Source organism: Coregonus clupeaformis, chromosome 39, assembly GCF_020615455.1.
Source record: "Coregonus clupeaformis isolate EN_2021a chromosome 39, ASM2061545v1, whole genome shotgun sequence".
NCBI lineage: Eukaryota > Metazoa > Chordata > Actinopteri > Salmoniformes > Salmonidae > Coregonus > Coregonus clupeaformis.
The window spans coordinates 6,212,970-6,237,969 of record NC_059230.1 but is presented as its reverse complement, the minus strand read 5'-3'; the positions used below and the strand labels follow the sequence as shown (position 1 = coordinate 6,237,969).

General features: G+C 43.9%; 1 protein-coding gene across 1 annotated transcript in view; it reads left to right on the top strand.

The window, feature by feature from the left end:
- Positions 1-25,000, top strand: part of LOC123482855 (pyruvate carboxylase, mitochondrial-like) — a 202,578-nt gene that overhangs the window by 21,105 nt on the left and 156,473 nt on the right. The window contains exons 2-4 of the mRNA XM_045211804.1: positions 18,120-18,265; positions 20,708-20,801; positions 21,366-21,456. Coding sequence (XP_045067739.1) covers positions 18,121-18,265; positions 20,708-20,801; positions 21,366-21,456 — 330 coding nt within the window. The 5' untranslated portion in view covers position 18,120. The remainder of the gene's footprint in view (positions 1-18,119; positions 18,266-20,707; positions 20,802-21,365; positions 21,457-25,000) is intronic.

Genomic DNA, 25,000 nt, shown 5'->3' with positions numbered 1-25,000 from the left:
CCATGTTTGACGGTGGGGATGGTGTTCTTGGGGTCATAGGCAGCATTCCTCCTCCAAACACGGCGAAAGTTGAGTTGATGCCAAAGAGTTCGATTTTGGTCTCATCACGACCACAACCTTTCCCCCAGTTCTCCTCTGAGTCATTCAGATGTTCATTGGCAAACTTCAGAGCGGCCCTGTATATGTGCTTTCTTGAGCAGGGGGGACCTTGCAGCACTGGGATTTAGTCCTTCACGGGCGTAGTGCCTTGTTACCAATTGTTTTCTTGGTGACTATGGTCCCAGCTGCCTTGAGATCATTGACAAGATCCTCCCGTGTAGTTCTGGGCTGATTCCTCACCGTTCTCATGATCATTGCAACTCCACGGTGAGATCTTGCATGGAGCCCCAGGCCGAGGGAGATTGACAGTTCTTTTTGTGTTTCTTCCATTTGCGAATAATCGCACCAACTGTTGTCACCTTTTCACCAAGCTGCTAGCGATGGTCTTGCCAGCCCATTCCAGCCTTGTGTGTAGGTCTACAATCTTGTCCCTGACATCCTTGAGCTATTTGGTCTTGGCCATGGTGGAGAGTTTGGAATCTGATTGATTGATTGCTTCTGTGGAGTGGTGTCTTTTATACGGTAACAAACTGAGATTAGGAGCACTCCCTTTAAGAGTGTGCTCCTAATCTCAGCCTCGTTACCTGTATAAAAGACACCTGAGAGCCAGGGAATCTTTCTGGATTGAGAGGGGGTCAAATACTTATTTCCCTCATTAAAATGCAAATCAATTTATAACATTTCTGACATGCGTTTTTCTGGATTTTTTTTTGTTGTTATTCTATCTCTCACTGTTCAAATAAACCTACCATTAAAAATTATAGAGTGATCACTTTCTTTGTCAGTGGGCAAGCGTACAAAATCAGCAGGATCAAATACTTTTCCCTCACTGTATGTTGCTTCAAGATCCTTGGTGTCCACATCACCAACGAACTATCTGGTCCAAACACACCAAGACAGTCGTGAAGGGCACTGACAAAGCCTATCCCCCTCAGGAGACTGAAAAGATTTGGCATGGGTCCTCAGATCCTCAAAAATTCTACAGCTGCACCACTGCCGAGCATCCTGACTGGTTGCATCACCGCCTGGTATGGCAACTGCTTGGCCTCCGACCGCAGGCACTACAGAGGTAGTGCGTACGGCCCAATACATCACTGGGGCCAAGCTTCCTGCCATCCAGGACCTCTATACCAGGCGGTGTCAGAGGAAGGCCCTCAAAATTGTCCAAAGACTCCAGCCACCCTAGTCATAGACTGTTCTCCCTGCTACCGCACTTGCAAGCGGTACCGAGTGCCAAGTCTAGGTCCAAAAGACCTTCTCAACAGCTTCTACCCCCAAGCCATAAGAGGCTCCTGAACAGCTAATCTGGCTACCCAGACTATTTTGCACTGCCCCCCACCCCATCCTTTTTACGCTGCTGCTACTCTATTTAATTATTTATGCATAGTCACTTTAACTCTACCCACATGTACATATTACTTCAACTATCTCCAACTAGCCAGTGCCCCGCAGCATTGACTCTGCACCGGTACCCCCTGTATATATAGCCTCCCTACAGTTATTTTATTTTACTTCTGCTCTTTTTTTCTCAACACTTTTTTTGTTGTTGTTTCATTTTTACTTTTTTTGTTAAAAATAAATGCACAGTTGGTTAAGGGCTGTAAGTAAGCATTTTACTGTAATGTCTGCACCTGTTGTATTCGGCGCATGTGACCAATACAATTTGATTTGATTTCATTTGTCTCTTCTTCAGCATGACAACCACCAGTCAGTCTGTGAGTGTCCTTGAGTTTACTATATAAAGGACACAGTTATTAACCAGCCAGGTCAGCCGTGATACAAGTCAGTATTCCACGTCCATCCATGTCTGAGGACGTTGGTAGATGACATGGAAACCAGCCACTAGGGGCAACAGTGAGCGCTGTTACCTTCAAGTAGGTTTCGGTTTTGCTAGGATATTACATTTACATTTTAGAACGGACACAGTTATTAACATTCAGCATGACAGTTTGCTATATAAAGGACACAGTTATTAACGTTCAGCATGACAGTTTGCTATATAAAGGACACAGTTATTAACATTCAGCATGACAGTTTGCTATATAAAGGACACAGTTATTAACATTCAGCATGACAGTTTGCTATATAAAGGACACAGTTATTAACGTTCAGCATGACAGTTTGCTATATAAAGGACACAGTTATTAACATTCAGCATGACAGTTTGCTATATAAAGGACACAGTTATTAACGTTCAGCATGACAGTTTGCTATATAAAGGACACAGTTATTAACATTCAGCATGACAGTTTGCTATATAAAGGACACAGTTATTAACGTTCAGCATGACAGTTTGCTATATAAAGGACACAGTTATTAACATTCAGCATGACAGTTTGCTACAAAAAAGGATTTGACCAGAATACTGTTAGTGTTACATCTGTTCTCAGGCTGGTTCTGATTCTAGACAACATGAACGTGTTTTGTTACTTTACGACTCTCTGTGTGTGTGTGTGTGTGTGTGTGTTTTGTAACTCCACAGCAAATGTGTGTATGTGTGTGTTCCCTGTTAATAACAGAAAGCCAGACTGTACCAGCACCTGACCCCTCCCATCCCGCCAAGACAGTGTGTGTGTGTGTTTGAGTGTGTGTTTGTGTGTGTTTGAGTGTGTGTGTGTGTGTGTGTGTGTGTTTGAGTGTGTATGTGTGTGTGTTTGAGTGTGTGTGTGTTTGTGTGTGTGTGTGTGTGTGTTTGAGTGTGTGTGTGTGTGTGTGTGTTTGAGTGTGTGTGTGTGTTTGTGTGTGTGTGTGTGTGTGTTTGTGTGTGTGTGTGTGTGTTTGAGTGTGTGTGTGTGTGTTTGTGTGTGTTTGTGTGTGTGTGTTTGGTGTGTGTGTGTGTTTAAGTGTGTGTGTGTGTGTGTTTGAGTGTGTGTGTGTTTGTGTGTGTGTGTGTGTTTGTGTGTGTGTGTGTGTGATTGGGTGTGTGTGTGTGTTTGTGTGTGTGTGTGTGTGTGTTTGTGTGTGTGTGTGTGTGTGTTTGAGTGTGTGTGTGTGTTTGTGTATGTGTGTGTGTTTGTGTGTGTGTGTGTGTGTTTGAGTGTGTGTGTGTGTGTTCACTGAAACCAAAGGCTTTTAGTCAGTTTGAAGCCTTCTCCCCATCATACCCTCATGCCCTCATTGATCTCTGTGGTCTGTTGGTTGCAGTACCAGTTATCATCACAGAGTGGCAGCAGAGGCCTGTAAGACAGATCCATCAGCATCACTCAGACAGTAGAAGAAACATTAGCCTAGGAAGCTACAGTGAGGGGAAAAAAGTATTTGATCCCCTGCTGATTTTGTAGGTTTGCCCACTGACAAAGACATGATCAGTCTATAATATTAATGGTAGGTTTATTTGAACAGTGAGAGACAGAATAACAACAACAAATCCAGAAACACGCATGTCAAAAATGTTATAAATTGATTTTGCATTTTAATGAGGGAAATAAGTATTTGACCCCTCAGCAAAACATTACTTAGTACTTGGTGGCAAAACCCTTGTTGGCAATCACAGAGGTCAGACGTTTCTTGTAGTTGGCCACCAGGTTTGCACACATCTCAGGAGGGATTTTGTCCCACTCCTCTTTGCATATCTTCTCCAAGTCATCAAGGTTTCAAGGCTGACGTTTGGCAACTCGAACCTTCAGCTCCCTCCACAGATTTTCTATGGGATTAAGGTCTGGAGACTGGCTAGGCCACTCCAGGACCTTAATGTGCTTCTTCTTGAGCCACTCCTTTGTTGACTTGGCCATGTGTTTTGGGTCATTGTCATGCTGGAATACCCATCCACGACCCATTTTCAATGCCCTGGCTGAGGGAAGGAGGTTCTCACCCAAGATTTGACGGTACATGGCCCCGTCCATCGTCCCTTTGATGCGGTGAAGTTGTCCTGTCCCCTTAGGCAGAAAAACACCCCAAAGCATAATGTTTCCACCTCCATGTTTGACGGTGGGGATGGTGTTCTTGGGGTCATAGGCAGCATTCCTCCTCCTCCAAACACGGCGAGTTGAGTTGATGCCAAAGAGTTCGATTTTGGTCTCATCTGACCACAACACTTTCACCCAGTTCTCCTCTGAGTCATTCAGATGTTCATTGGCAAACTTCAGACGGGCCTCTATATGTTCTTTCTTGAGCGGGGGGGACCTTACGGGCGCTGCAGGATTTCCAGTCCTTCACGGCGTAGTGTGTTACCAATTGTTTTCTTGGTGACTATGGTCCCAGCTGCCTTGAGATCATTGACAAGATCCTCCTGTGTAGTTCTGGGCTGATTCCTCACCGTTCTCATGATCATTGCAACTCCACGAGGTGAGATCTTGCATGGAGCCCCAGGCCGAGGGAGATTGACAGTTCTTTTGTGTTTCTTCCATTTGCGAATAATCGCACCAACTGTTGTCACCTTTTCACCAAGCTGCTTGGCGATGGTCTTGTAGCCCATTCCAGCCTTGTGTAGGTCTACAATCTTGTTCCTGACATCCTTGGAGAGCTCTTTGGTCTTGGCCATGGTGAAGAGTTTGGAATCTGATTGATTGATTGCTTCTGTGGACAGGTGTCTTTTATACAGGTAACAATTGTATTTTATTTTTTATTTCACCTTTATTTAACCAGGTAAGCCAGTTGAGAACAAGTTCTCATTTACAACTGTGACCTGACCAAGATAAAGCATAGTAGTGCGATAAAAACAACAACACAGAGTTACATATGGGGTAAAAAAAACATAAAGTCAAAAATACAACAGAAAATATATTTACAGTGTGTGCAAATGTAGCAAGTTATGGAGGTAAGGCAATAAATAGGCTATAGTGCAAAATAATTACAATTAGTATTAACACTGGAATGCTAGATGTGCAAGAGATTATGTGCAAATAGAGATACTGGGGTGCAAAAGAGCAAAATAAATAACAATATAGGGATGAGGTAGTTGGGTGGGCTAATTTCAGATTGGCTGTGTACAGGTGCAGTGATCGGTAAGGTGCTCTGACAACTGATACTAAAAGTTAGTGAGGAGATAAGAGTCTCAGCTTCAGATATTTTTGCAATTCGTTCCAGTCATTGGCAGCAGAGAACTGGAAGGAATGCGGCCAAAGGAGGTGTTGGCTTTGGGAATGACCAGTGAGATATACCTGCTGGAGCGCAGACTACGGGTGGGTGCTGCTATGGTGACCAATGAGCTAAGATAAGGCGGGGATTTGCCTAGCAGTGATTTATAGATGGCCTGGAGCCCAGTGGGTTTGACGATGAACATGTAGTGAGGACCAGCCAACAAGAGCGTACAGGTCACAGTGGTGGGTTTTGTATGGGGCTTTGGAGACAAAACGGATGGCACTGTGATAGACTACATCCAATTTGCTGAGTAGAGTGTTGGAGGCTATTTTGTAAATGACATCGTCGAAGTCAAGGATTGGTAGGATAGTCAGTTTTACGAGGGCATGTTTGGCAGCATGAGTGAAGAGGCTTTGTTGCGAAATAGGCTGATTCTAGATTTAACTTTGGATTGGAGATTCTTAATGTGAGTCTGGAAGGAGAGTTTACAGTCTAACCAGACACCTAGGTATTTGTAGTTGTCCACATACTCTAGGTCAGACCCGTCGAGATTAGGTGCACTCCCTTTAAGAGTGTGCTCCTAATCTCAGCTCGTTACCTGTATAAAAGACACCTGGAAGCCAGAAATCTTTCTGATTGAGAGGGGGTCAAATACTTATTTCCTTCATTAAAATGCAAATCAATTGATTACATTTTTGACATAAGTTTTTCTGGATTTTTTTGTTGTTATTCTGTCTCTCACTGTTCAAATAAACCTACCATAAAAATTATAGACGGATCATTTCTTTGTCAGTGGGCAAATGTACAAAATCAGCAGGGGATCAAATACTTTTTTGCCTCACTGTATCTGTGATGATGTTTAGTTGGCAGACATCCACATCTACAGCTGATAAACTACTGAGATGAGGTGAGATGAATGTGGTGAGGTGAGGTGAAAGAGATGAGGTGAATGAGATGAGGTGAACGAAATGAGGTGAGGTGAATGAGATGAGGTGAGGTGAATAAGATGAGGTGAATGAGATGAGGTGAGGTAAATGAGATGAGCTGAATGAGGTGAGGTGAGGTGAGGAGAATGAGATGAGGTGAGGTGAATAAGATGAGGTGAGGTGAATGAGATGAGGTGAATGAGATGAGGTGAATGAGGTGAGGAGAATGAGATGAGGTGAGGTGAATAAGATGAGGTGAATGAGATGAGGTTAATGAGGTGAGGTGAATGTGAAGTGAATGAGATGAGCTGAATGAGATGAGGTTAGCTGAATGAAATGAGGTGAATTAGATGAGGTGAGGTGAATGAGATGAGGTGAGGTGAATGAGATGAGGTGAGGTGAATGAGGTGAGATGAGGTGAATGAGGTGAGGTGAATGAGATGAGGTGAGACTAATAAGATGAGATGAGGTGAGGTGAATGCGATGAGGTGAATGAGGCGAGGTGAATGAGGTGAATGAGATGAGGTGAGATGAATGAGGTGGCTATTAGTCAGTTTGAAGCCTTCTCCCCATCATACCATCATACCCTAATTGACTGTAAGTCGCTTTGGATAAAAGCGTCTGCTAAATGGCATATTATTATTATTATATACAGTGGGGAAAAAAAGTATTTAGTCAGCCACCAATTGTGCAAGTTCTCCCACTTAAAAAGATGAGAGAGGCCTGTAATTTTCATCATAGGTACACGTCAACTATGACAGACAAAATGAGAAAAAAAAAATCCAGAAAATCACATTGTAGTATTTTTAATGAATTTATTTGCAAATTATGGTGGAAAATAAGATAAGGTTGGATTGTGTGTGGAGGTGGTAGTCTTGAAGTGAGTGTGTCCTACCTGTGTAGAGTACAGTGTTGTGTGTGTGAGTTGTGTGTGAGTTGGTAGTTGGAGGTTAGTGCTGGGTAAAATGGTTAATGAAATGTAATATGTGTGGGGGTTCTATAAAGTAAAGGTATAGGCATAAAAGGTGCTTCCTCAGTCCCTCCCCTCTCTCATTGCGGGAGTTTCATGGAACTGCTGCCAAAAGCCAAAAGGCTTGTTCTGGTGGTCCATTACTTTTTAGCATCTCTCTCTCTCTCTCTCTCTCTCTCTCTCTCTCTCTCTCTCTCTCTCTCTCTCTCTCTTCTCTCTCTCTCTCCCTCTCGCTCTCTCCCTCTCTCTCTCTCTCTCTCCTTCTCTCTCACACACATACTCTCTCTCTCTCTCTCTCTCTCTCTCTCTCTCTCTCTCTCTCTCTCTCTCTCTCTCTCTCTCTCTCTTTCTCACACACACTCTCTCTCTCTTTCTCTCTCTCGCTCTCTCTCGCTCTCTCTCGCTCTCTCTTTCTCTCTCTTTCTCTCTCACAGTCTCTCGCTCTCTCGCACACTCTCTCTCTCTTTCTCTCTCAGTTCAATTTCAATGTAAGAGCTTTATTGGCATGGGAAACGTATGTTAACGTTGCCAAAGCAAGTGAAGTAGATAGTAAACAAAAGTGAAATAAACAATAAATATTAACAGTCAACATTACACTCAGAAGTTCCAAAAGAATAAAGACATTTCAAATGTCATATTATGTATATATACAGTGTTGTAACAATGTGCAAATAGTTAAAGTACAAATGGGAAAATAAATAAACATAAAAATGTGTTGTATTTACAATGGTGTTTGTTCTTCACTGGTTGCCCTTTTCTTGTGGCAACAGGTCACAAATCTTGCTGCTGTGATGGCACACTGTGGTATTTCACCCTGTAGATAAGGAGTTTTTTTCAAAATTGGGTTTGTTTTTTAATTATTTGTGGCTCTGTGTAATCTGAGAGAAATATGTGTCTCTAATATGGTCATATATTTGGCAGGAGGTTAGGAAGTGCAGCTCAGTTTCCACCTCATTTTTTGGGCAGTGTGCACATAGCCTGTCTTCTTTTGTGAGCCAGGTCTGCCTACGGCGGCCTTTCTCAATAGCAAGGCTATGCTCACTGAGTCTGCACATAGTCAAAGCTTTACTTAAGTTTGGGTCAGTCACAGTGGTCAGGTATTCTGCAACTGTGTAATCTCTCTTTATTTTTAGCCAGATCCATAATAGGTATGTTGAATTCTATGTTCCTTTTGATGGCATAGAAGGCCCTTCTTGCCTTGTCTCTCAGATCGTTCACAGCTTTGTGGAAGTTACCTGTGGCGCTGATGTTTAGGCCGAGGTATGTATTGTTTTTTGTGTGCTCTAGGGCAACGGTGTCTAGATGGAATTTGTATTTGTGGTCCTGGCAACTGGACCTTTTTGGAACACCATTATCCTGATTTACTGTCCCAGTCTGAAAATCTCTGCAGAAATCTGTGCTGCTGTAGGCCCTCCTTGGTTGGTGACAAACACCAACTCCCTTTTCTGTGGCCGGGTGCTGCAGAATGTTCTAGTGCCTTGGCCAATTCGTTGATATAGAGTTGAAGTCGGAAGATTACATATACCTTAGCCAAATAAATTTAAACTGAGTTTTTCACAATTCCTGACATTTAATCCTAGTATAAATTCCCTGTCTTAGGTCAGTTAGGATCACCACTTTATTTTAAGAATATAAAATGTCAGAATAATAGTAGAGAGAATGATTTATTTCAGTTTTTATTTCTTTCATCACATTCCCAGTGGGTCAGAACTTTACATATAATCCATTAGTATTTGGTAGCATTGCCTTTAAATTGTTTAACTTGGGTCAAATGTTTCGGGTAGCCTTCCACAAGCTTCCCACAATAAATTGGGTGAATTTTGGCCCATTCCTCCTGACAGAGCTGGTGTAACTGAGTCAGGTTTGTAGGCCTCCTTGCTCGCGCACGCTTTTTCAGGTCTGCCCACAAATTCTCTATAGGATTGAGGTCAGGGCTTTGTGATGGCCACTCCAATACCTTGACTTTGTTGTCCTTAAACCATTTTGTCACAACTTTGGAAGAATGCTTGGGGTCATTGTCCATTTGGAAGACCCATTTGCGACCAAGCTTTAACTTCCTGACTGATGTCTTGAGATGTTGCTTCAATATATCCACATAATTTTCCTTCCTCATGATGCCATCTATTTTGTGAAGTGCACCAGTCCCTCCTGCAGCAAAGCACCCCCCACAGCATGATGCTGCCACCCGTGCTTCACGGTTGGGATGTGTTCTTCGCTACCCACCCCCTTTTTTCCTCCAAACATAACGATGGTCATTATGGCCAAACAGTCCTATTTTTGTTTCATCAGACCAGAGGACATTTCTCCAAAAAAGTATGATCTTTGTCCCCATGTGCAGTTGCAAACCAGTCTTGCTTTTTTTATGGCGGTTTTGGAGCAGTGGCTTCTTCCTTGCTGAGCGGCCTTTCAGGTTATGTCGATATAGGACTCGTTTTACTGCGGATATAGATACTTTTGTACCTGTTTCCTCCAGCATCTTCACAAGGTCCTTTGCTGTTGTTCTGGGATTGATTTGCACTTTTCGCACCAAAGTACGTCCATCTCTAGGAGACAAAACATGTCTCCTTCCAGAGCGGTATGACAGCTGCATGGTGTTTATACTTGCATACTATTGTTTGTACAGATGAACGTGGTACCGTCAGGCGTTTGGAAATTGCTCCCAAGGATGAACCAGACTTGTGGAGGTCTTCAACTTTTTTTCTGAGGTCTTGGCTGATTTCTTTTGATTTTTCCATGATGTTAAGCACTGAGTTTGAAGGTAGGCCTTGAAATACATCCACAGGTACACCTCCAATTGACTCAAATGATTTTTAGAAGCTTCTAAAGCCATTACATCATTTTCTGGAATTTTCCAAGCTGTTTAAAGGCACAGTCAACTTAGTATATGTAAACTTCTGACCCACTGGAATTGTGATACAGTGAATTATAAGTGAAATAATCTTCTTAACAATTCTTGGAAAAATTGCTTGTGTCATGCAAAATATTTCCTAACCGACTTCCAAAACTATAGTTCGTTAACAAGACATTTGTGGAGTGGTTGAAAAAACAGTTTTAATACTCCAACCTAATTATTAAACATCCACTTCAACTGTATATGTTGAAGAGGATGCTTAAACGCATCCTGTCTCCCCCCCCCTGTGAAAATAAATTGTGTTTATGGATTTGTGTACATGGATTTTATAATGTCGTATGTTTTTCCCTCAACACCACTTTCCATCAATTTGTATAGCAGACCCTCATGGCAAATTGAGTCAAAAGCTTTTTGAAATCAACAATGCATGAGAAGACAGTATTCTCTCTCTCTCTCTCTCTCTCTCTCTCTCTCTCTCTCTCTCTCTCTCTCTCTCTCTCTCTCTCTCTCTCGTGCTCTCTCTCTCTCTCTCTCTCTCTCTCTCTCTCTGTCTCTCTCTCTCTCTCTCTCTCTCTCTCTCTTTCTCTCTCTCTCTCTCTTCTCTCTCTCTCTCTCTCTCTCTCTCTCTCTCTCTCTCTCTCTCTCTCTCTCTCTCTCGTGCTCTCTCTCGTGCTCTCTCTCTCTCTCTCAATTTAATTCAGTAGACTTTATTGACATGGCAAGTTAAATTACTTCCATTGTCATAGTATACATATACAAAAATGGTGGGACCACACAATTTTTTTGAAATGATTCCATTCCAGCTACAACACTATTATAAATACATATTAAGCAAAAATTATCCACATAAATATTTGAATTATTATTGACATTACATTGCACTGTTCACTGACTGTCCCTCAGGTTGTGGCAGGAAGACACATATTTGGCTGCCAAACTGCACATTTAGGCTTTTCAACCAATAAATATTAGATTTGTTCTTCATCTTCTATAGTTTCACATTCTTTGTACTGAATTATAATTTTGGAAAATAAATCCTCTCTTAGATCTGATTATTTGTCACAGTGTAACAGGAAATACAGCTCTGTCTCTACCTCTCCCCGGGGGCAGAGCACAGCCTGTCGTCTCTGGGCAGCCAGGTTTGTCTTTGACGATTGGTCTCTATAGCCAGACTGTGCTCACTGTATCTAGTCAGTGTTTTTCTCAGTTTTCTACCAGTCACAGTGATCAGATAGTCTGCCACCATGTACTGTCTGTTTAGAGCCAAATTGCATTGAAGTTTACGACTGCCAAATAGAGCAAGTGTTTCTATAACTGATTGGAACATTTTGAGCCAGATTCTAATTTGAAATTTAGATTAGAATGTTCCTTTTAATGGCATAGAATGCTTTTTTTGCTTTGTCGCTCAACTCGTTCACAGCCATGTGAAAGCTACCTGTGTTGCTGATATTTAGTCCTAGATACAAATCAAATCAAATTGTATTTGTCACATGCGCCGAATACCGTGAAATGTTTACTTACAAGCCCTTAACCAACAATGCAGTTTTAAGAAAGATAAGAGTAAAGAAAATATTTGCTAAATAAACAAAAGTAAAAAAATAAAAGAGCAGCAATAAAATAACAATAACAAGACTTGGCACTCCGGTACCGCTTGCCGTGCAATAGCAGAGAGAATAGTCTATGACTAGGGTGGCTGGAGTCTTTGACCATTTTTAGGGCCTTCCTCTGACACCGCCTGGTATAGAGGTCCTGGATGTCAGGAAGCTTGGCCCCAGTGATGTACTGGGCCATGCGCACTACCCTCTGTAGCGCCTTGCGGTCGGAGGCTGAGCAGTTGCCATACCAGGCGGTGATGCAACCAGTCAGGATGCTCTAAATGGTGCAGCTGTATAACTTTTTGAGGATCTGAGGACCCATGTCAAATCAGTTCAGTCTCCTGAGGGGGAATAGGGATTGTCGTGCCCTCTTCACGACTATCTTGGAGTGTTTGGACCAAGGAATGTGGACACCAAGGAACTTGATGCTCTCAACCTGCTCCACTACAGCCCTGTCGATGAGAATGGGGGCGTGCTCAGTCCTCCTTTTTTTCCTGTAGTCCACAATCATCTCCTTTGTCTTGATAATGTTGAGGGACAGGTTATTCTCTCCTCCTCCCTGCCTGTTGATCGCTGGCGTTGTTGTTGACTACCCTTACCACCTGGGGGCGAATATCCGTTATTTAGCCTCGTCTGTAGGCTCGTGTCACTGGGCAGCTCGTGGCTGGGCTTCCCTTTGTAGTCCATAATGTTTGCAACCCTTCCATCCGGCGAGCATCGCGGTGTTAGGATTCATCTTAGTCCTGTATTGGCGCTTAGCCTGTTTGATAGTTCGTTGGGGGGCATAGCAGGATATTTATAAGCGTCCGAGTTAGAGTCCCGTCCTTGACGGCAGCTCTACCCCTTTAGCTGAGTGCGGATGTTGCCTGTAATCCATGGCTTCTGGTTGGGAGTGCTTATGTCACTGTGGGGCGATGTCCTCGATGCACTTATTGATGAAGCCGGTACTATTGTTCTCCCATCCATCGAATAATCCGACTATTCCATCTGTCTAGCAAAACAGTCCTGTAGCTTAGCATCTGTGTCATCTGACCTCTTCCGTATTGAGCGAGTCACTGGTATGTGTAGATTTTGGTGTGTTCTAATAGATCTGTGTCCAAATATAATTTATATTTGTGATCCTGATTTCTGGACCTCTTTTGGAATATTGTTATATTCCTTTTTTTTAGGTTAACTGATAGTGCCCAGGTCTGACAGAACCTGTGCAGATGAACTAGGTTTTTGGTATTTGGTATTTTATTAGGATACCCATTAGCTGTTGCGAAAGCAGCAGCTACTCTTCCTGGGGTCCACACAAAACATGAAACATGACATAATACAGAACATTAATAGACAAGAACAGCTCAAGGACAGAACTACAAACATTTAGAAAAGGCACACATAGCTTACATATCAATATATACACACAAAATATCTAGGTCAAATAGGGGAGAGGCGTTGTGCCGTGAGGTGTTGCTTTATCTGTTTTTTTAAACCAGGTTTGCTGTTCATTTGAGCAATATGAGCTGCAGCGGAGTTCCATGCAATAATGGCTCTATGTAATAGTGTACGCTTTCTTCAATTTGTTCTGGATTTGGGGACTGTGAAAAGACCCCTGGTGGCATGTCTGGTGGGGTACGTGTGTGTGTCAGAGCTGTATGTAAATTGGGATTTTCAACACATTAATGTTTCTTATTTACATTTTTACATTTACATTTTAGTCATTTAGCAGACGCTCTTATCCAGAGCGACTTACAGGAGCAATTAGGGTTAAGTGCCTTGCTTAAGGGCACATTGACAGATTTTTCGGTTACTGGCACAATGCTCTTACCCACTAAGCTACCTGCCGCTACCTGCCGCCTTATAAAAAGAAGAAGTGATGCAGTCAGTCTCTCCTCAACTCTTAGCCAAGAGAGAGCTGGCATGCATAGTATTTATATCAGCCCTCTGATTACAATGAAGAGCAAGACATGCCGCTCTGTTCTGGGCCAACTGCAGCTTAACTAGACATCTTTACAACTACAGTGGGGAGAACAAGTATTTGATACACTGCCAATTTTGCAGGTTTTCCTACTTACAAAGCATGTAGAGGTCTGTAATTTGTATCATAGGTACACTTCAACTGTGAGAGATAATCTAAAACCAAAATCCAAAAATCACATTGTATATTTTTATTCACCTACCAACCAGTAAAATTCTGGCTCTCACAGACCTGTTAGTTTTTCTTTAAGAAGCCCTCCTGTTCTCCCTCATTATTTACATTTACATTTTAGTCATTTAGTAGACGGTCTTTCCAGAGTGACCTACAGGAGCAATTAGGGTTAAGTGCCTTGCTCAAGGGGCACATCGACAGATTTTTCACCTAGTCGGCTCGGGGAGTTAAACTAGCAACCTTTCGGTTCTGGCTCAACGCTCTTAACCACTAACTACCTGCCGCCCCAGCAGTTACCTGTATTAACTGCACCTGTTTGAACTCATTACCTGTATAAAAACACCTGTCCACACCTCAATCAAACAACTCCAACCTCTCCACAATGGCCAAGACCAGAGAGCTGTGTAAGGACATCAGGGATAATAATTTAACCTGCACAAGGCTGGGATGGGCTACAGACAATAGGCAAGCAGCTTGGTGAGGAGGCAACAACAGTTAGCGCAATTATTAGAAAATGGAAGAAGTTCAAGATGACGGTCAATCACCCTCAGTCTGGGGCTCCATGCAAGATCTCACCTCGTGGGGCATCAATGATCATGAGGAAGGTGAGGGATCAGCCCAGAACTACACGGCAGGACCTGGTCAATGACCAGGTCCTGGGACCACAGTCTCAAAGAAAACCATTAGTAACACACTACGCCGTCATGGATTAAAATCCTGCAGCGCACGCAAGGTCCCCCTGCTCAAGCCAGTGCATGTCCAGGCCCGTCTGAAGTTTGCCAATGACCATCTGGATAATCCAGAGGAGGAATGGGAGAAGGTCATGTAGTCTGATGAGACAAAAAAAGAGCTTTTGGTCTAAACTCCACTCACCGTGTTTGGAGGAAGAAGAAGGATGAGTACAACCCCAAGAACACCATCCCAACCGTGAAGCATGGAGGTGGAAACATCATTCTTTGGGGATGCTTTTCTGCAAAGGGGACGGACGACTGCACCGTATTGAGGGGAGGATGGATGGGGCCATGTATCGCGAGATCTTGGCCAACAACCTCCCTTCCCTCAGTAAGAGCATTGAAGATGGGCCGTGGCTGGGTCTTCCAGCATGACAACGACCTGAAACACACAGCCAGGGCAACTAAGGAGTGGCTCTGTAAGAAGCATCTCACGGTCCTGGAGTGGCCTTGCCAGTCTCCAGACCTGAACCCAATAGAAAATCTTTGGAGGGAGCTGAAAGTCTGTATTGCCCAGCGACAGCCCCAAAACCTGAAGGATCTGGAGAAGGTCTGTATGGAGGAGTGGGCCAAAATCCCTGCTGCAGTGTGTGCAAACCTGGTCAAGACCTACAGGAACGTATGATCTCTGTAATTGCAAACAAAGGTTTCTGTACCAAATATTAAGTTCTGCTTTTCTGATGTATCAAATACTTATGTCATGCAATAAAATGCAAATGAATTACTTAAAAATCATACAATGTGATTTTCTGGATTTTTGTTTTAGATTCCGTCTCTCACAGTTGAAGTGTACCTATGATAAAAATTACAGACCTCTACATGCTTTGTAAGTAGGAAAACCTGCAAAATCGGCAGTGTATCAAATACTTGTTCTCCCCACTGTATATATTTTGACCATGACAGTTTACAATATAAAGTAACACCAAGTAATTTTGTCTCCTCAACTTGTTCAACAGCCACAGCATTCATTACCAGATTCAGCTGAGGTCTAGAACTTAGGGAATGATTTGTACCAAATACAATGCTCTTAGTTTTAGAGATGTTCTGGACCAGTTTATTACTGGCCACCCCATTCCAAAACAGACTGCAACTCTTTGTTAAGGGTTTCAGTGACTTCATTAGCTGTGGTTGCTGATGCATATATGGTTGAATCATCAGCCTACATGGACACACATGCTTTGTTTAATGCCAGTGGCAGGTCATTGGTAAAAATAGAAAAGAGTAGAGGGCCTAGAGAGCTGCCCTGCGGTACAACACACTTGACATGTTTGACATTAGAGAAGCTTCCATTAAAGAAAACCCTATGAGTTCTATTAGATAGATGGCTCGGAATCCACAATATGGCAGAGGTCGAAAAGCCATAACACATACGTTTTCTCAACAACAGGTTATGGTCAATAATACCAAAGGCTGCACTGAAATCTAACAGTACAGCTCCCACAATCATCAGTCATTTGTGTCAGTGCAGTACATGTTGAGTGCCCTTCTCTATAAGCATGCTGAAAGTCTGTTGTTAAATTGTTTACAGAGAAACAGCATTGTATTTGCTCAAACACCATTTTTTCCAACAGTTTGCTAAGAGCTGGCAGCAAGCTGATAGGTCTGCTGTTAGAACCAGTAAAGGCCGCTTTACCATTCTTGGGTAGCGGAATGACTTTGGCTTCCCTCCAGGCCTGAGGACAAGTACTTTCCTCTAGGCTCAGATCAAAGATATGACAGATAGGAGTGGCTATAGAGTCTGCTGCTGTAGATGCTGCTGTAACCCCTCTTTAGTGGGAGACAGTAGCACCAGGTCATCTGCGTACAGCAGACACTTGATTTCAGTGTTGTGTGGGGTGAGACCAGGTGCTGCCGATTCTTCTAATGTTTTTGCCAATTCATTAATGTAGATGTTAAATAGTGTTGGACTTTATTGAGCAGCGCTGTTTCACTCTACGTCCCTGAGAGAGGAAGTCTGTTTGCTTGTTGCCAATTTTAACCACACATTTGTTTTTAGTGTACATTGATTTAATAACATCATATGTTTTCCCGCCAATACCACTTTCTATTAGTTTATAAAAAAAAGAACCTTGTGCTAAATTTAATCAAATACTTTCTTGAAGTCTACAAAACATAAGTAGATTTTGCCTTTGTTTTGGTTGACTTGTTTGTGAATTAGTGTGTGGAGGGTATAAATGTGATCTGTTGTGCAGCAATTTGGTAAAAATCTAATCTGGCTTCTGATAAGGACCTTGTGTTCATCAAGGATATGTCATTTATGATACTGCAGAGAATTTTCCCCAAGTTGCTGTTAACTGAAATTCCTCTATAAATATTTGGGTCAAATTTGTCAATTTTTTTATAGATTGGTGTGATCAATCCTTGGTTGATAAGGGAAAATACCTGCAGTGAGGGTAATGTTGAAGAGTTTCAGTTTAGCCAATTTTAATTTGTGGTATATTTGATAATTTCATTTAAAATACAAATCAGCACCACAGAACTTTTTGGGTTGGAGAGTGTATAGTTTTTCCAATAATTATTGTTCTGTATTTGGGGTATCCACAGGATTCTGATAGTCTTTGACTGCTGATTCAAGGATTTGTAATTTTTCTTGTATATCTTGTTGCTCTGGGCTCTTTGTTATATTGCTGCAGAGGTTTGCAAAGTAATTTCTCCACATATCACCATTTTGGATAGCCAATTCCTCATGATGTGGTCTCTCTCTCTCTCTCTCTCTCTCTCTCTCTCTCTCTCTCTCTCTCTCTCTCTCCCTCTCCCTCTCCCTCTCCCTCTCTCTCTCTCTCTCTCTCTCTCTCTCTCTCTCTCTCTCTCTCTCTCTCTCTCTCTCTCTCTCTCTCTCTCTCTCTCTCTCTCTCTCTCTCTCTCTCTCTCTCTCTCTCTCTCTCTCTCTCTCTCTCTCTCTCCCCTTCTCTCTCTCTCTCTCTCTCCTTCTCTCTCTCTCTCTCTCTCTCTCTCTCCTTCTCTCTCTCTCTCCTTCTCTCTCTCTCTCTCTCTCTTCTCTCTCTCTCCTTCTCTCTCTCCTTCTCTCTCTCTCTCCTCTCTCTCCTTCTCTCTCTCTCTCTCTCTCTCTCCTTCTCTCTCTCTCCTTCTCTCTCTCTCCTTCTCTCTCTCTCTCTCTCTCTCTCTCTCTCTCTCTCTCTCCTTCTCTCTTTCTCTCTCTCTCTCTCTCTCTCTCTCTCTCTCTCTCTCTCTCTCTCTCTCTCTCTCTCTCTCTCTCTCTCTCTCTCTCTCTCTCTCTCCTTCTCTCTCTCTCTCCTTCTCTCTCTCTCTCCTTCTCTCTCTCTCCTTCTCTCTCTCTCTCTCTCTCTCTCTCTCTCTCTCTCTCTCTCTCTCTCTCTCTCTCTCTCTCTCTCTCTCTCTCTCTCTCTCTCTCTCTCTCTCTCTCTCTCTCTCTCTCTCTCTCTCTCTCTCTCTCTCTCTCTCTCTCTCTCTCTCTCTCTCTCTCTCTCTCTCTCTCTCTCTCTCTCTCTCTCTCTCTCTCTCTCTCTCTCTCTCTCTCTCTCTCTCTCTCTCTCTCTCTCTCTCTCTCTCTCTCTCTCTCTCTCTCTCTCCTTCTCTCTCTCTCTCTCTCTCTCTCTCTCTCTCTCTCTCTCTCTCTCTCTCTCTCTCTCTCTCTCTCTCTCTCTCTCTCTCTCTCTCTCTCTCTCTCTCTCTCTCTCTCTCTCTCTCTCTCTCTCTCTCTCTCTCTCTCTCTCTCTCTGTCTCTGTCTCTGTCTCTGTCTCTGTCTCTGTCTCTGTCTCTGTCTCTGTCTCTCTCTCTCTCTCTCTCTCTCTCTCTCTCTCCTCTCTCTGTCCAGGATGTTGCTGTGTGTTGCCGGGGTGGGTCGAGGGGGTCTGGGGTTGCTAGCGGTAAAGAGGGCGTGTATTCTCGCTCGCTCTGCCCACTCGTCGCCCCAGAACCTTGAGTATCGACCAATCAAAAAGGTCATGGTGGCCAACAGAGGTAAGGCTCCACCCACAACATGACATGACATTATAACTATGGCCATGACTGACATCACTTGTCCCAACACATTACAGTACATCTTATCCATCATTATATTATTATGAGGGCATTGCTATCCCAACATACGACAATACCTAAGGTCTACTGTATGTCCCAGCACATTACAATTCATACAAATTCATCTGAGTTACACACGATATCCTATTGCATCGTAGATCTCATGACATACCATTGCATGGCATGGCTATACTTAGAAGGTAGTGTGTGTTATATAGCTTATGATCCACGGCAAAGCTGCGCAGACACCTTGCCCAGCTCAAAGCTGCGCAGACACCTAGCCCAGCTCAAAGCTGCACAGACACCTAGCTCAGCTCAAAGCTGCGCAGACACCTAGCCCAGCTCAAAGCTGCGTAGACACCTAGCCCAGTTCAAAGCTACACAGACACCTAGCCCAGATCAAAGCTACACAGACACCTAGCCCAGCTCAAAGCTGCGCAGACACCTTGCCCAGCTCAAAGCTGCGCAGACACCTAGCCCAGCTCAAAGCTGCGTAGACACCTAGCCCAGTTCAAAGCTACACAGACACCTAGCCCAGATCAAAGCTACACAGACACCTAGCCCAGCTCAAAGCTGCACAGACACCTAGCCCAGATCAAAGCTACACAGACACCTAGCCCAGCTCAAAGCTGCGCAGACACCTAGCCCAGCTCAAAGCTGCACAGACACCTAGCCCAGTTCAAAGCTGCGCAGACACCTAGCCCAGCTCAAAGCTGCGCAGACACCTAGCCCAGCTCAAAGCTGCACAGACACCTAGCCCAGCTCAAAGCTGCGCAGACACCTTGCCCAGCTCAAAGCTGCGCAGACACCTATCCCAGCTCAAAGCTGCGCAGACACCTTGCCCAGCTCAAAGCTGCACAGACACCTAGCCCAGCTAAAAGCTGCGCAGACACCTAGCCCAGCTCAAAGCTGCACAGCCACCTAGCCCAGCTCAAAGCTGCGCAGACACCTAGCCCAGCTCAAAGCTGCGCAGACACCTTGCCCAGCTCAAAGCTGCGCAGACACCTAGCCCAGCTCAAAGCTGCGCAGACACCTTGCCCAGCTCAAAGCTGCACAGACACCTAGCCCAGCTCAAAGCTGCACAGACACCTAGCCCAGCTCAAAGCTGCACAGACACTTAGCCCAGCTCAAAGCTACACAGACACTTAGCCCAGCTCAAAGCTACACAGACACCTTTCCCAGCTCAAAGCTGCACAGACACCTAGCCCAGCTCAAAGCTGCACAGACACCTAGCCCAGCTCAAAGCTGCACAGACACCTAGCCCAGCTCAAAGCTGCACAGACACCTAGCCCAGCTCAAAGCTGCACAGACACTTAGCCCAGCTCAAAGCTACACAGACACCTTGCCCAGCTCAAAGCTGCACAGACACCTAGCCCAGCTCAAAGCTGCACAGACACCTAGCCCAGCTCAAAGCTGCACAGACACCTAGCCCAGCTCAAAGCTGCACAGACACCTAGCCCAGCTCAAAGCTGCACAGACACCTAGCCCAGCTCAAAGCTGCACAGACACTTAGCCCAGCTCAAAGCTACACAGACACCTTGCCCAGCTCAAAGCTGCACAGACACCTAGCCCAGCTCAAAGCTGCACAGACACCTAGCCCAGCTCAAAGCTGCACAGACACCTAGCCCAGCTCAAAGCTGCACAGACACCTAGCCCAGCTCAAAGCTGCACAGACACCTAGCCCAGCTCACTACTCGTGACATGATATGAACTGAGCATTAAATCACATTAGATAACAGTAGAGAAACACGGTATTACCACATCATGTTACTGTTACTCTACTTCTCAACACTTACAGCGCATTCGGAAAGTATTCAGACCCCTTGACTTTTTTTTTTTTACTTTACAGCCTTATTCTAAAATTGATTAAATTGTTTTTTTCCCCCTCATCAATCAACACACAATACCCTATAATGACAAAGCAAATAAAGGTTTTTAGAAATGATTGCACGTTTATAAAAAAAAATCAAAAACGGAAATATCACATTTACATAAGTATTCAGACCCTTTACTCAGTACTTTGTTGAAGCACCTTTGGCAGCGATTACAGCCTTGAGTCTTCTTGGGTGTGACGCTACAAGCTTGGCACACCTGTATTTGGGGAGTTTCTCCCATTCTTCTCTGCAGATCCTCTCAAGCTCTGTCAGGTTGGATGGGGAGCATCGCTGCACGGAGTTGTTCGATCGGATTCAAGTCCGGGCTCTGGCAGGGCCACTCAAGGACATTCAGAGACTGTGTGCTTAGGGTCGTTGTCTGAATACTTTCCAAATGCACTGTATATCTCTTTTATTTTATTTTTCTTCTTTATTTATTTCTTACTTTCTTACTTTTGTTTCTTTCTCTCTTCTTTTCTCTTCTCCTTTTCTGTTCTCTCCTCTCCAGGTGAGATAGCTATCCGTGTGTTCAGGGCGTGTACTGAGTTGGGGATTCGGACCGTGGCTGTCTATTCTGAAGAAGATAGAGGACAGATGCACAGGTATAGACAGTCACCTCCAGAAATGATAGGCACCCTTGATAAAAAAAGACTGTATAAAATAAATAATTGTAAATACTGAGCTATATTGTATGCTCAAAGAATTTGGACAATTAGATTTTTTTATACTAACACAATTGCTCAGAGAAAGATATTTTGTTTTTAACAAGTAATGCAAGTAAGAAAATCACAGGTTTTCAATGGGGTTCTAGTCCGGAGACTGAGACATTTGTAAAATGTTGAATTTGTGGCCAATTAAACATTTATTTGTGGGTCTTGTGCTTGGAGTGTGCTTGGGGTTATTGGCTACAATGTCCTGGTACTTGGTAAAGTTCATGAAGTTGTCTTTTTTTGCTAATCTTTATCAAGGGTGCCAATAATTTTGGCGATTACTGTAGGCCTTACCTGGAGTTCTATTTATCCAGAATTCTACCTGACTATTTAGCTGACGATATTACCCGATGAGTACCTGACGATATTACAACCAGTTTTGCCCACTAAGATCATTCAAGATCATACAATGTAACACTGTAACATTGTAAAAATGCCACACCCTTCAACCCACAGACAGAAAGCTGATGAAGCTTACCTGATAGGGAAAGGTCTTCCACCTGTTGCTGCCTATCTGCATATACCTGACATCATTAAAGTAGCTAAGGTGAGTCTGAACTCTAACCCTTAGTGTGTTAGTGCTGTGCTGGAATCAAAGCCTGCACACTGTGGGGTCCCAATAACTGAATTTAAAAAGTTGGAACGAGGTATTCGGCACATACCCCAAGGCCCCTGGGAACATCTAGCCCAACCTGGTCTCAGAGCATTTTGTATTATTCTGTATGTAAATCTGAGACACTCCTATTAGTATGATGTGTTACGTTTCGTATGGTATGTATTAATTTGTGGATGTCCATCACCATTTCGTACGATATGTTACGAATTACAATTGGTATTATGTGTTACGTTTTGCTAAAACGTACAATATGTTACTGGATCCTGGACTTCCTGACGGGCCGCCCCCAGGTGGTAAGGGTAGGTAACAACACATCTGCCACACTGATCCTCAACACGGGGGCCCCTCAGGGGTGCGTGCTCAGTCCCCTCCTGTACTCCCTGTTCACCCATGACTGCATGGCCAGGCACGACTCCAACACCATCATTAAGTTTGCCGACGACACAACAGTGGTAGGCCTGATCACCGACAACGATGAGACAGCCTATAGGGAGGAGGTCAGAGACCTGGCCGTGTGGTGCCAGGACAACAACCTCTCCCTCAACCTGACCAAGACAAAGGAGATGATTGTGGACTACAGGAAAAAAAAGAGGACTGAGCATGCCCCCATTCTCATCGACGGGGCTGTAGTGTAACAGGTTGAGAGCTTCAAGTTCCTTGGTGTCCACATCACCAACGAACTATCATGGTCCAAACACACCAAGACAGTCGTGAAGAGGGCACGACAAAGCCTATTCCCCCTCAGGAGACTGAAAAGATTTGGCATGGGTCCTCAGATCCTCAAAAAATTATACAGCTGCACCATCGAGAGCATCCTGACTGGTTGCATCACCGCCTGATATGGCAACTGCTTGGCCTCCGACCGCAAGGCACTACAGAGGGTAGTGCGTATGGCCCAGTACATCACTGGGGCCAAGCTTCCTGCCATCCAGGACCTCTATACCAGGCGGTGTCAGAGGAAGGCCCTCAAAATTGTCAAAGACTCCAGCCACCCTAGTCATAGACTGTTCTCTCTGCTACCGCACGGCAAGCGGTACCGGAGTGCCAAGTCTAGGTCCAAAAGACTTCTCAACAGCTTCTACCCCCAAGCCATAAGACTCCTGAACAGCTAATCATGACTACCCGGACTATTTGCACTGCCCCCCCAACCCATCCTTTTACGCTGCTGCTACTCTGTTAATTATTTATGCATAGTCACTTTAACTCTACCCACATGTACATATTACTTCAACTACCTCAACTAGCCGGTGCCCCCGCACATTGACTCTGCACCGGTACCCCCCTGTATATATAGCCTCCCTACTGTTATTTTATTTTACTTCTGCTCTTTTTTCTCAACACTTTTTTTTTGTTGTTGTTTTTTTATGTTAAAAATAAATGCACTGTTGGTTAAGGGCTGTAAGTAAGCATTTCACTGTAATGTCTGCACCTGTTGTATTCGGCGCATGTTGCCAATAAAATTTGATTTGATTTGATTTGAATTTGTAAATGTGCAATATGTTACGAATTTGCAAAATGTTTGATATGTTAGGGGTTAGAGTTAAGCTAAGGGTTACGTTTAGGAATTAGGTTAAAGGGTTAGGGTTAGGGGAAGGGTTAGGTAAAGGGTTAAGGGTTAGCTTAGGGTTAGGGAAAGGGTTAGGTAAAGGGTTAAGGTTAGGGGAAGGGTTAGGTAAGGGGTTGAGGTTAGGGGAAGGGTTAGGTAAGGGGTTAAGGTTAGGGGAAGGGTTAGGTAAAGGGTTAAGGTTAGGGGAAGGGTTAGGTAAAGGGTTAATGTTAGTAATAGGGGAAGGGTTAGGTAAAGGGTTAAGGTTAGTAATAGGGGAAGGGTTAACTAACATGCTAAATAGTTGCAAAGTAACTAAAAAGTGGTAAGTAGTTGAAAAGTTGCTAAAGTTGTCCGTGATGAGATTTGAACTTGAAAACTTCGGGTTGCTAGATATTGGCATTATTACCCATCCACCCCAACCACCCCGACCAACAACCTTCCTTTCATTTTTTGCCTTAAGTAACCATCTGTCTTATGTTACCAAACGTTAACACATCATACTAAATGGGGTGTCTAGTATTTACATACAGAATAATACGAAATGCTCTGAGACCAGGTTGTCTAGCCAGAAGCTTATTACTATCCCTCCCTCCCTCCCTCCCTCCCTCCCTCCCTCCCTCCCTCCCTCCCCCCCTCCCTCTCCCAAACCCCCAGACACCATATTGCCTGTTCAGATGAATCCGTTCCCTCTTAATATAATTTCTGCTTGGGTGTCTGATCTGGCAGTCCGGTCGGGTCTTTATTGGTCCAAAATATGCGTCCCAAATGGCACCCTATTCCCTATGCAGTGCACTACTTTAGACCAGGCTCCAGTGCTCTAGTAAAAAGTAGTGCACTATATAGGGAATAGGGTGCCATTTGACCCCAAGTCATCTCTCATTCCTCTGCTTGACAGAATATCCCTCTGTTTTGTCTGGAACCATACCCAGTGTGTGTGTGTGTGCCTGCCTATGTGTGTGTGTGTGTGTGTGTGTGTGTGTGTGTGTGTGTGTGTGCCTGCCTATGTGTGTGTGTGTGTGTGTGTGTGTGTGTGTGTGTGTGTGTGTGTGGCTGAGCAGCTATCCCTATCATCAGTCTCTGCCCCTTGCCGTCTGCTGTTGCGGAGCACCCTGCCAACCGTCTCCACTAACAACAGGACAGCCCATAATGAGCATGCTCCGTAACTAAGGCCAGATGGTGGCAGGTTGGTCCAGGCCTGGTGTGTAGGTGTGTGTGTGTGTGTGTGTGTGTGTGTGTGTGTGTGTACGTCTGTATGTCTGTCCAGGTCTGGCTTTAATCCCTGCACGGCTGATGATGCTACAGTTCACTGAATGATTATTAACCTGTAATGAGTTCTAACTCTGCCCCCCCCATGTAGTCTACAGTTGAGTACTATACTGTAGTCTACTGTTGAGTACTATACTGTAGTCTACTGTTGAGTACTATACTGTAGTCTACTGTTGAGTACTATACTGTAGTCTACTGTTGAGTACTAAACTGTAGTCTACTGTTGAGTACTATACTGTAGTCTACTGTTGAGTACTGTATTGTAGTCTACTGTTGAGTACTATACTGTACTGGGTATGGTCTACTGTTGAGTACTATACTGTAGTCTACTGTTGAGTACTAAACTGTAGTCTACTGTTGAGTACTATACTGTAGTCTACTGTTGAGTACTGTATTGTAGTCTACTGTTGAGTACTATACTGTACTGGGTATGGTCTACTGTTGAGTACTACACTGTACTGTAGTCTACTGTTGAGTACTATACTGTAGTCTACCGTTGATTGCTATACTGTAGTCTACTGTTGAGTACTATACTGTAGTCTACTGTTGAGTACTAAACTGTAGTCTATTGTTGAGTACTAAACTGTAGTCTACCGTTGATTGCTATACTGTAGTCTACTGTTGAGTACTATACTGTAGTCTACTGTTGAGTGCTATACT